Source organism: Rana temporaria, chromosome 1, assembly GCF_905171775.1.
Source record: "Rana temporaria chromosome 1, aRanTem1.1, whole genome shotgun sequence".
NCBI lineage: Eukaryota > Metazoa > Chordata > Amphibia > Anura > Ranidae > Rana > Rana temporaria.
The window spans coordinates 550,363,127-550,376,401 of NC_053489.1; the positions used below are offsets into that span (position 1 = coordinate 550,363,127).

The window sequence follows — 13,275 nt, forward strand, 5'->3', positions numbered from 1 at the left end:
CTTGGTGGCAGAGCTTTTTTGCCGAGGAAAACGGTTGTGTATATGTTTTTCGTCAAGAAACCTGTCGAGGAACTCGACGAGAAAAAAAGAGAACAAGTTATCTTTTTCCTCGTCAGGAGTCTCAATTTCCTCATCGTGTTTCTCGTTGGGCTAGTTTACGACGAGGAACACGTTCGTGTGTATGCTTAGAAACCCACGCATGCTCAGAATAAACTATGAGACGGGAGTGCACCTTCGGTAAAAGTAGCATTCTTAATGGAGATAGCACATTTGTCACGCTGTAACAGACTGAAAAGCACGAACCGTCTCTCACCAAACTTTTACTTAACACGCAGTAACATGAGATTAGTAAAAGCAGTCCCAAGGGTGGCGCCAGTGGAATCAAACTTCCCCTTTATAGTGACGTCATACGCGTTGAACGTCACCGCGTTAGAGAATTTACGAGATTTTGACTTGACAGTGTGTACGCTAAGAAAGCTTGTCAAGATTCTCGATAAGCTTGACAAGGAACTCTTTGAGGAAAACGATGTTTCATTTACAACGAGTTCCTCGGTCGTGTGTATGAGGCCTGATGATCTGAAAAAAGAGAATGGTTGCTCTACATAAAGATGGCATAGGCTATAAGAAGATTGCCAAGACCCTGAAACTGAGCTGTAGCATGGTGGCCAAGACCATACAGCGATTTAACAGGACAGGTTCTACTCAGAACAGGCTTTGCCATGGTCAACCAAAAAAGTTGAGTGCACATGCTCAGCGTCATATGAAGAGGTTGTCTTTGGTAAATAGATGTATAAGTGCTGCCAGCATTACTGCAGAGGCTGAAGGGGTGGGGGGTCAGCCTGTCAGTGCTCAGACCATATGCCGCACACTGCATCAAATTGGTCTGCATATGCAGGCTGTCATCCCAGAAGGAAGCCTCTTCTAAATATGAGAAAAAAAGCCTGCAAACAGTTTGGTGAAGACAAGCAGACTAAGGATTACTGGAACCATGTCCAGTGGTCTGATGAGACCAAGATAAACTTATTTGGTTCAGATGGGGGTCAAGCGTGTATGGCGACAAGCAGGTCAAGAGTACAAAGACAAGTGCGTCTTGCCTACAGTCAAGCATGGTGGTGGGAGTGCGTCTGTGGCTGCATTGAGTGTTTCCGGCACTGAGGAGCTACAGCTCATTGAGGGAACCATGAATGCCAACATGTACTGTGACATACTAAAGCAAAGCATGATCCCCTCCCTTCGGAGACTGGGTCGCAGGGCAGTATTCCAACATAACGACCCTAAACATACCTTCAGACCTAAACCCTATTAAGCATCTGTGGGGCATCTTCAAATGGAAGGCAGTGGAGCTCAAGTTCTCTAACATCCATGTCTTCATAGAGGAGTGGAAGAGGACTCCAGTGGCAACCTGTGAAGCTCTGGTGAACTCCATGTCCAAGAGGGTTAAGGCAGTGCTGGAAAATAATGGTGGCCACACAAAATATTGACAATTTGGGCCCGATTCTGAAATTTTCACTTGGGGTGTACTCACTTTATTTGTCCGTGGTTTAGACATTAATGGCTGTATTGAGTTATTTTGAGGGGACAACAAATTTACACTGTTATACAAGCTGTACACTCACTACTTTACATTGTAGCAAAGTGTAATTTCTTCAGTGTTGTCACATGAAAAGGTATAATAAAATATTTACAAAAATGTGAGATACTGTACATACATACACACACATAATGTGTGGGTTTAATTTCATATTATTAAATACAGTAGTTGTTAGTGTTCCTATGCACAATGCCTCTATAACCCTAATTCACACTTCTTTAAACCGTAGCTTGGCTTTTTAGCTTAGTAGATACTCTGGAATGGTTTAGCCTCAAGAAGACTGTTAGGCATGCAGGGTTAATATAAGAGAGCCATGATGAACAGAAGTTCTGAAGGCAACACATTTACTCACAGATAGGGATGATCTGCGACTGACAAACACTCTTCCTGTGTGTCAGCTTTCCTAGAATGGAGAATTCAGAATAATGATACAGCACTAAATGTACACTAATTTGTTGTGTTTGTTGCCTCAACAATCTCCCTAGTAGGGCCCCCTCCAAAGCCGGGCCCTATAGCAACCACGTAGGCTGCTATGGCTACCGTAACACAACTAAAGGATTTGGTGAACAGTGTATCACTGAACAGCACACATTGAAATCCTATGCTTTAGAACTGTCCAGTTTTTTCAGCTGTAACCAAGCAGTAAGGCAGCTAATAGACATGGATGTAGCAACTGCAACTGCAACTGCATTTGAGCTTCTTGTGCTTAAAAAATAATAAACATCTGGATTACTAGAAGCTACAAATATGATTTAATAGTGCTGTGTTAGGGAGGATCCTGGGCAGCTAGGAATGTTTTCTGTTTATTATATGGAACTGGCACATTTACAGTGATTGAACCGTGATAGAAGTATTACACAGGCAGCCTGACATTGATGAATATTTTGTGTACATAGTGCAAATTCTGAAAAGATGTCTTGCAAGATAAGTGTTTTTCTGTAGAACTGCAAAATGTGCTTTGGACATACTCACAAATCTATCCATCTATCTATCTATCTATCTATCTATCTATCTATCTATCTATCTATCTATCTATCTATCTATCTATCTATCTATCTATCTATCTATCTGCTTTATCAAGGTTTCTCAAACTTTTTACCTTGGAGGAACCCTTGGCAAACAGTTTGAGATCACTGAATTTTTATTTATATTTTTACAGATCTACAGCTCACAGAACAATGGATTTGATCAGTGGACTGTAGATAATTATTGTGGAAATATAATTAAATGTCAGGTTTTCTCAACTGAAATTCCTCAGAATGCTAGGGTTCCATGAGAACTCCCAGGGGGTTCCGCTGCAAATCAACACTGTGGTGGAGGTATATTCACTCAATGTTGTCTTCAGTGAGTACTGTCAGTGCGCCTTGATACTCGATGCCTCCTCTGTAGCTGTGTGAACTCAGAGGGCAGTGCTGGGAGAAGTAGACAGAGCAGGAGCACCTCACTTAAAGGGGCTGTAAAGGTAAAAAAAAAAAATCCCTAAATGGCTTCCTTTACCTTAGTGCAGTCCTCCTTCACTTACCTCATTCTTCGATTTTGCAGATTTTGCATTTAAATGTCCTTATTTGATCTGAGAAATCCTCACTTCATGTTCTTCTGTCTGTAACTACACACCGTAATGCGAGGCTTTCTCCCTGGTGTGGAGAAAGCCTCTTGAGGGGGGAGGGGGCGAGCAGGAGTGTCAGGACGCCCACTAACACACAGCTCCTTTCTCTATCTGCAAATTAGAGAGCGTCCTGACACTCCTGCTCGCCTCCTCCCCCTCAAGAGGCTTTCTCCACACCAGGGAGAAAGCCTTGCATTAAGGTGTGTAAGTACAGACAGAAGAACAGGAAGTGAGGATTTCTCAGAAGAAATTCTGACTGTGTGTACGCGGCATTAGAAAGAGAAATTCCGTTTGTCCGACAGAGAAAAAAATATGAATGCTCGGAAACAATTTAAAGCATGGTCAGAAGCATTGAACTTTATTATTCCGTGTGTATGCAAGGCAGCTTGAGCAGAATTCCGTCGGAAAAACCCGTCAGAATTTATTCTGATGGCAAATCCGATTGTGTGTATGGGGCATTAGTATCTATGGCATATGTTTTCGATCTTTGTTTTATTTACACATTCTCAGATGTCCACTTAAAAAAATAATAGCATTTTGAAAATGCAGCTTTATGAGAAAATACAGAAATAAGTGATATGAAAGTGAGCCAGACTTCTTGACTTCCCTTTTTAGAAACACCCATTTATTCATGTGGACTGTTCACAGGGATTGCACAAGGGTTGCGGTCACAGAAAAGCAAAAACAAAACAAAAATTACCTTTTTATTTTTAGATCAGTGTTAGTTTAATAGGATTATTATTTTGTAAAGTTTTTTGAAAATAAGATTATTTTTGAATTGTATTGTTTTTTATATGTGACATTAAAAAAAACATATAAAATGAAAAAAGTTTAAATATTAATGATCGATAAAATAAAAAACAAAATAAATTCAGGAACATTGTTGAAGTAAGAAGAGGAAACAGCAGTTAAAAACTTAACTTGTCAGGTTGCTTTAACCCCTTGGCACCAGCCACGTGCAAATATGAGGCCTCACAGCGGGTGGGCCTTGGTGCCAAATGGCCACATATTTGCGTAATTTTTGTAAATACATCTGTGCCAAGAGCGCATGCCCTGTTCGCTCCTGGCATAGTTAACCGAAAACCCCTGATCATGTGACCGTTGTGACAGTCAATCACAGCAGTCACAAAACCAAACCCCACCCTGCCTCCTGGCATCCTAAACCTCTTAAAGGTCTGGGAGGTGTCGGTGCCAAGAGGTTAATGGACATCATCACTGACATCATCTGCAGATTGAAACTTATCCCTTTGATCTGCAAATTAATAAAACAGTGTGTGAATAGCTCCTGGGAGATATTGAAGTATAACAGTACTCACCTGCATACAATTACAAATCATTGTTTTAGAAGTGATTGACCACACAAAGCACTTTGCTGCATCAGATATTTATGACAGTAAATACTGGTGATTGGTTGGTAACCATTCTAATGCCCTGTACACACGATCGGTTCGTCTGATGAAAACGATCCGATGGACCGTTTTCATCGGACGAACCTATTGTGTTTGGGCCCCATAGTTTTTTTTCCCATCGGTGAAAAAAAATAGAACCTGTTTTAAAATTTTCTGATGGTTAAAAAACCGATAGGAAAAAACGATCGTCTGTGGGGAAATCCATCGGTCAAAAATCCACGAATGCTCAGAATCAAGTTGACGCATGGTTGGAAGCATTGAACTTCATTTTTCTCTGCACGCCGTTGTGTTTTACGTCACCGCGTTGGACACGATCGGATTTTTAACTGATGGTGTGTAGGCAAGACTGAAGAAAGTCAGCTTCATCGGATATCTGATGAAAAAATCCATGAGTCCGTTTTCATCAGATGAACCGATCGTGTGTACGTGGCATAAGAACTGTGACTGTCATAAGTCCAAACTTCTGTACCTGGACTTTTTCCCAGCTCAGCAGTCTCATGTAATATATATTTATCTAATTTTCAAACTAGCTTACATGTCTTTTTTTTGCTAGTTTTCTCAACATTACAATATCGCAATGAATGTTTACCCATAGGACTTTTAATGAATACCCCTGTTAAATAACAGTCACATATCAGTTTATCTCATTTACGCCCTAAAGCCTATTGTACCCATAACCTCTATAGAAGTGTTCCCCAAGCAATCGTTTAAAGCAAGAAATTCTAACCAAATTATATTTACTGCAAAGAGTTAGCAACTTTTAGCATTGGGTTTAATAAACTAGTATATGATCACTTTAAAATTATGTATTTTTTTTTTTTTTTTAGTTTTGTAGTTTTTAGCATGCTTGGTCATGGAAGGTAAAAAAAATAAAGTGCAACTCTTCAAATGAAAATCAATTCATTTAGATATTGATCCAACAACTATATCTGCATATGTAACTTACCAGATTCACTTCAATAGTTTTCTCCCAATCTTTCTCATTATTAACGCCTGCATTATTTATCAATATGTCCAGCCTTCCAAAATGTTCCACTGTTCTCTGAAAGGCATCTAAAATAAGAAAAAAAAAGTTAATATCAAAAGGTGCAACAAAATGTGAAAATTACTAAAAAGCTACTGAAAAGGGCAACACTGTTAACTTTCTTAATATATTGTAAGTATATCTCAGGTATGTCTACATTGCAGATCCAATGTGATGACAAACTGTATAAGGAGAAATTTATATTGTGTGGTGTATGTAAAAAAGGATATGCATAAGGAGGCATTATTTTCACTTTTAACTGTATGTTAAAAAAAAAACATGGAATTGAAATGATATGAAAATCAAAACTTTATCTGTAAAAACGTAACTTGACCCCCATCCATTCCCACAGAGCAGTCTTCCATGTCCTCAACATGCAGTGTCCCACAACTTATTTTAAACATAAAAGCTGGTGTTTACCAAGCACCCCCAGGTACTGGCAAAACACTTCCATGTCTGAGTCTAGAAGATTTGTTTTATTACATGAGTTTTTTTTTAAATAAATCTCTGTTGGTGTTTGAGTTTGTGACAGGTACTTCAACTTTTGTAAATTGCTTTTTCATTTCCATCTTGAGTACATTTAACATTGTCTTGTTGGAAGCGCAACTATATCGTACTTTTAAAAATATACACGCTTGCATCATTTGAAAAAAGTACAAAAGCCGCCCTTACTAATTACAAAAAAAGCTGCCATACGGAAGTATGCATGGGGACAGGGGGAGGAGATAAATACTTCAAGACTGGGGTGGGAATAAAAGGGATACGGTAAGTGCATATTGTTCAAAAATGCAATTATCCTTAAAAAAAAAGTTGTGAACTACAGTGAAATCTACGGGACTAATTTACCAATTTTAGCAAAGTATTTGCTCTTTATTTGACATAATTTTGATGATCCATGCCATGAGCCCTAATTACTGAATATGTTCAGGAGGAGAATATGCAGTTAAAATATTGTCTCTTGTATGAATGACGTATTAAAATATGAAGACATTGGAACTGGAATGTAAAAACCTTCCATAACTCCACATCCAACTTACTATAATGAATCTTTGTAAAATTCTTTCATACTGGGCTAAAGGTTCCAAGGTGAACATTCTCCTTTATATCGGAGATAGGGTTTTTCATAAAACCAGGAGGTTTTGGGAAAAATAGAAGATTCCTGAGGAATAACACATTTTTAACCTTCCTTTCACCACTTAACTGGTAAACAAGAGGGCATGTGGCTGATAATAAAGGGTATACGGCCATATCTCAACATATCAGTACACCTGCAGACTCATGACTCCTTTTTACAAGTGTATGTTGCTGTTCCTTGGATCAATCAGCCTGAATTAGCCTTATCTGTGTGCTAGAGAAGAAATTCAATTACCTAAAATGTTGAAGTACTAAATGGTTAGGGTTTGGTTACACATTGGCATGGTCAGATTATTCAGTGCCTAAGGCAGAAATGTTTTAAGGGGAAAACAGATGTCTATGTCATTAGTGTGTAACATTTTTTTCTTATGTAAACTCTGAAGCTACAGTGAAGAAAAGATTAGCGTTTAGTTAAAAAATGGGAAAATGTCCCCAGGCATGAATGCGGCTAGCAAGAATGCCTTAGTGAAACCATGACATTATATAGAATGGATGTATTATGTAATTAGCTATACTCAGGCTCTGTCATTTTAGTGCAGTTGCTAAGTAGCTCCAAACCTTTCAAGAACATGGGCATGGTCCCTACTAGAGTGCTTGCAACCTTTGTTTTTACACCTCTGATATGTGGATATATTTAAAATAATTCTGTTATCAAAGTGCATTAGAAAGTATTTGAATGTTAAGAATTTGAACTCATAGCGGTTTTACTAAAAAGGCTGTTATACCCTTCACTATTGCTATTTCTACATTTGTAACTTTTCTTCAAATTACATTTTTACTCTCTGCCTGCAAATCTTTTAAAATATTGTTGCATTGTTTGTCAAGTGATTTATACAGTAGCTACTTTATAAACCGAGTACATTGCACTGACATGGAGAAACACAGTAAAAATGCATAAAAACAAAGTATCAAAATAAATATGGAACCGTGGTTCAATGATAAAACAGCGCTAAGAAGTGTATAGCCCCAGGTAGGAGCTTAAATATAAAAACAAAGGTGGTGTGCTAGGTGATCAAGAAACAAGGCGTGAGTGCACCCTGTACCCTATTTAAAGATTCACCAAAGTAGTAATAATATTCCCATCTGGGATGCAGGCTTACCACAGCCTGTAAGAGGACTGGCTTGTTAATGTCAATCCTCTCAGGCACAACCTCCTTATGTTTTCAGAATCTGCCACAGGTCATTCCAATGGGGGCACATATAGGCAAAAGAAAATACTCAATAGCGAAGTAAGACTAAATAAATATCCCACACAATGCCAAGAAGACAGAGCCCCCTTAAGAAAATGCCCGTACAGAAAAACCAAAGTAAATGAACAAATAAGCAAGCCTGTAATGTTCTGCTGTCACCGCCGTCCACGAGCACCAGGGGCCGCACAAGTGTTTGTATCGCTGGCATCGCTGGTAACCGATGGTCAGCTTGTGGAGCGCAGAAAGACTTCCTGTTTTGCGCCGATGTAGCCCCGCCCGGTGACAGCAGAACATTACAGGCTTGCTTATTTGTTCATTTACTTTGGTTTTTCTGTACGGGCATTTTCTTAAGGGGGCTCTGTCTTCTTGGCATTGTGTGGGATATTTATTTAGTCTTACTTCACTATTGAGTATTTTCTTTTGCCTATATGTGCCCCCATTGGAATGACCTGTGGCAGATTCTGAAAACATAAAGAGGTTGTGCCTGAGAGGATTGACATTAACAAGCCAGTCCTCTTACAGGCTGTGGTAAGCCTGCATCCCAGATGGGAGTATTATTACTACTTTGGTGAATCTTTAAATAGGGTACAGGGTGCACTCACGCCTTGTTTCTTGATCACCTAGCACACCACCTTTGTTTTTATATTTAAGCTCCTACCTGGGGCTATACACTTCTTAGCGCTGTTTTATCATTGAACCACGGTTCCATATTTATTTTGATACTTTGTTTTTATAGCTTTATTGGGTTTCACCCATTTTAAAATAGCAGCTTTTTGGATCTTTTTATCAATTTTAATCACTATTGATAAATCCAACACCTATCCTTCACTTCTTTTTCTACACTTGGGATCAGGTAATCTATTGTCCGCTGGCGCCGGAAGTGCATTTTAGTCCCCTACCTGTCCAGTTTATGCACCTTTATCTTTAGTAAAAATGCATAGCCAATCACCTTCTTTCCTCACTTATTAGTACCTCTTAGCTGTTCCTGGTCTGTGACATCACACTGGATAAACATTGTCCTGTGACTTCCAAACTGCTCATCCAAGGAAGATTTGCATTCTTCACCAGCTATGTGGTTCAGGTCCACCATTACAAGCTGTATAAAGAGAAGATCACGTTAAAATAAAAATGTTAATTATAAAAAACAGGTGCAATAGGCATCAAGCTAACTTACTTGACATTGCTTTACATGCATCAGGATACCTCAGTATCTCTACTTTTGGATCTTTTTTTTTACATCCCACACGCAACAAAATTTCAATTACCAACTGTTGGGAGCTTTTTGTAACCTTATCTACACTGAACAGGACCTGTTTTAATCTTTAATGACTTTTGTCCTGAATACAGACAGCTATACCTTTCACAGGAATTTTATATTGAAGCCAAACTTTTGAGACCAACATCCAAACAAGTAGTTTTAATTTGACCACAGTAATGTTATTATGGCAACTCTACACTCTAATGCAGGGGTGCCCAACCTTTTGAAGAGCGAGGGGCACTTAAGCAACTTGGTAATCAGTCACGGGCCACAATGAGTGGAGCGGGCAGATGACAGGTCACAGCTACTCTATAGGTCCTCTGATCCGCCACAATGGAAGGGGATGAATTCCCTTTTGTTTTTCAGGTTAGAGGTAGGTGGGTATAAATGGATATCTGTCGCTCTATAGAGGTGAATTGAGGGTCCATTTGGTCAGGTTGGTCGTGTCAAAAGGGCCTAAGACTGCTTTCACACTGATATGCTGCAGTTTACCCACACTGCGGGTGCAGTGTAGTGCACCTGTGTCTATCCTATGGGTTAGCTGAACTTTTCCATAGACTCCACCTGTGGAAAAAGCCAGCGCTGTAGAGGAAACATTGGCTTATGGGGCTCTGCTCTGCAGCCACTTTCTTCCTCTAGCACCAGCTTCATTCACAACACTGATGCTGTGGTATGGCGGGTCGGCAACCTGCGATCTGTGCTTGCCAACCCGCCATTCCAGGGCAGAGTAGTCACGGTCCACCTCAGAGGGCTCCGCGGGCCACATGTGGCTCCCGGGCCACTGGTTGGCCACCCCTGCTCTAATGCATCCCTTTGTTTTGCCACTAACATGGAACTACAGTAGTAAACCACCTATACAAACATGTGAAAATATTTTTATATTCTCGTTGGTAACCTTGCCAATGTCTTCATAGACTTCTTTAGTTTAACAGGAAAATCCGCTACCTCATTGAGAATCCTATTTGAGCAGTGGCCTAGGTTTTAAATGCACATAACTACATGTGTTGTGCATGGGTTTTCATGTTAATGTGCCATTTGTTTGTAATTTTTTGAGAAAACAAAGTAAAAAAAAAAAAAAAAAAAAAAACCCTTAACATAATGATAGGTTGAAGTGTGTTGGTACGGTAGCACCCAAAATTGCATGCGTCATGCATACTTTCCAAGACCAGATGCAACAAGAACAAAATATTAGCCAACAGAACAAAGATATAAAAAGGTAAAAATCTTAAAGCAAGAAATACAAACACATTCCCAGTATGTTGTAATCATACTACATCTTTATAACACAAAAATATACCAAACGATTTGGAATGCATTATATTCATACAGACATTTTATCACTTGCCGACCATTTGCAGTAAATATATTATGAGCAGATGGCAGGTGCTTCTGGGTTTGAGGCCCGCATGTGTACGCCCCCTGCCGACCCATGCTGTGATTGGACACAGCACGAGTATGGCAGCGGATTTCAGCCAATGATTTCAACTGAAACCTGCCGATTGGCTGTGTCCAATCACACACAGAGTTCTGTGTTTACAAACACACAGAAATCTGTGTACAGAAAACAGTGTTTTGGCCATTTCTTCTCCCTGAAAAACAGGGAGGAAAAAAAAAACAGCTAGGTTAGTAAATAAAAGCAGCATACTTTTTTTAACCATAGACATGTAGCAGAATACATTTTGATCCAAATGTATGAGTAGCTAATAAAAAAGAAAGAAGAAATCAAAAATAAAAAACCCTGTACTGATCAAATTCCACAAAAAACGCTCTATTTATGTGAATAATATACATTTAATTTGCGTTGCATGACCACGTAATTGCAACTTAAAGTAGCACAGTGCTGAATAGCAAAAATGGTTTGGTTTGGTCATGAAGGGGCTATAGCCTTCTGGTGGTCAAATGGTTGACTTAAAGGGGTTGTAAAGGTACATGTTTTTTCACCTTAATGCATTCTATGCATTAAGGTGAAAAAACATCCGAGAATTATTTACTTACCTGACCCCTCGAAATTCCCGTTGAACATGCTGGCTTCTCGGCTCATTTATTGGTTGATTGATAGAAGCGCAGCCATTGGCTTCTGCTGCTGTCAATCAAATCAATGACACAGTGTGCCGGGGGGCAGGGCCAAGTGATACAGTCGGCGGCTGTAGCGGCCGGCTGTATCACAGAATGGGGGTTAGCTGATGCGGGGGGGAGCCGAGACAGCCACCAAGGTACTCCAGAAGACCAGGATCGGGGCCACCCTGTGCAAAACGAGCTGCACAGTGGAGGTAAGTATAACATGTTTGTTATTTTATTTTTTTAAATGGGAACCTTTAGTGTCCCTTTAAGATCACACATTTAAGTGATGTATTTCTTGCTTTAAGCAACTTTGTATGTTACTATTTTTTCCTGTGGGAACTAAAAAAGGCATTACCATAAAAAAAGTATAATGCTGCACTACTGTACATTTATCAATCAAAAATACAAGACCTGAGCAGGCACTTGCACTGATAAATCTATTTTCATTTTTGTGTACCGCCTATGGTGCGTGTGCCTCTTAAGGCTGCACCTTGAAGTTCTACCATCTCATTTTTTGTTTCCGTAATGGGCTAATTCTTCATTTTTTGCATGTTTCCATGCATTACTTACCCCCAGCTGTCACTATAAGCCCCATTTTATGTTCCAAGATGCCCTTGTACAGCCATTCAAAACCATATTTCCTGAACGGTGCCTGCATTTAGGACATATTTCTCTTTCATCCAAGAATATAATGTTTTAATTTAATTAGGTTATACTATATTGCGTGGGTACAAGCGGTTTATAACTGGTTCATTAGTCTGGATCACAGTGCTTATTTGGCTTTACAGCAATACAGGACAGGGGTTTCATGCTTGGAAGAGATCCACTATCACACCTGCTGTTACTTAAAAAATATTGATGCTAGGAATTTATGAATGCTGACAAGTGGACATAACTCTTTCAGCTAATGAAAATAACTTGCCTAGAAGCTGGATTCCTGGGCATCAACACAATTCTGTGTCTATTATTACTAGCCATAAAATATGTTGCTCAAATAACAGATTTGAAATCTTAAAAACACTTGCAATGGACACTAACATGAATAGCAAAAATACTGATGCTAAAATAATGCCGCGTACACACGATCGGTCAATCCGATGAGAACGGTCTGATGGACCGTTTTCATCAGACCAAACCGATCGTGTGTAGGCCCCGTTGGTTATTTACCCATCGGTTCAAAAATTTGAAACTTGTTTCAAAATTAAACGATGGATACCTAACCGATAGAAAAAAAAACGATCGTTTGTAGGCACGTCCATTGGTTAAAAATCCATGCATGCTCAGAATCTAAGTCGACGCATGCTTGGAAGCATTGAACTTCATTTTTTTCAGCACGTCGTTGTGTTTTACGTCACCGCGTTCTGACACAATCGTTTTTTTAACTGATGGTGTGTAGGCACGACTGATCATCAGTCAGCTTCATCGGTTAACTGATGGAAAAATCCATCAGACCGTTCTCATCAGATTGACCGATCGTGTGTACAGGACATCAGAAGCACAATGCTTCCACAATGCTATTTGCAGGAGTTATAGGAAGGCCAATAAAAATACTGAATGATAGAAAAGACAAATTATTTTATAGATGATCCATGTAGATTCTGGTAATCAGTCACTGGGCATACTTGGTCTCCTAAAGAAACCCTGCCGTGAATATGGGAGGTGCCATTGCTACATTGTTGGGAAGGTTGTGTGTCACCCTTATCCATATTTCAGTGTTTTACTGGTTTACTGACCTGGAACAAGCATTCAGCCAGTGACATATATGTGTATTGTCAAAGGTGACGTTTAGCCTAATTGTTAAAGGAAGGATGAAGATGACAGCCCTGGAATTTGTATCTTTAAAACAAAGACAGCAACTTCCTTATTTTTATCAGAAGAGATTGCATTAAAGAAGAACTGAGCATTATCACTTCACCTACATAGGTCACGTACTCAGGATATTGCACAAGTGTCTGAATAATGCTTAAACATTAGTTCAGAGTTCAGACCACTAAGAACTAAT

At 39.5% G+C, this 13,275-nt stretch overlaps 1 protein-coding gene across 2 annotated transcripts in view; it reads right to left on the reverse strand.

Annotated features, from left to right (window-relative positions):
• Positions 1-13,275, reverse strand: part of HPGD (15-hydroxyprostaglandin dehydrogenase) — a 141,689-nt gene that overhangs the window by 86,411 nt on the left and 42,003 nt on the right. For both annotated transcript variants that reach the window (XM_040333565.1, XM_040333556.1), the window contains exons 2-3: positions 8,927-9,050; positions 5,553-5,659 (exon numbers count right to left, since the gene is read on the reverse strand). In XM_040333565.1, the coding sequence (XP_040189499.1) occupies positions 5,553-5,659; positions 8,927-9,050 (231 nt within the window). The remainder of the gene's footprint in view (positions 1-5,552; positions 5,660-8,926; positions 9,051-13,275) is intronic.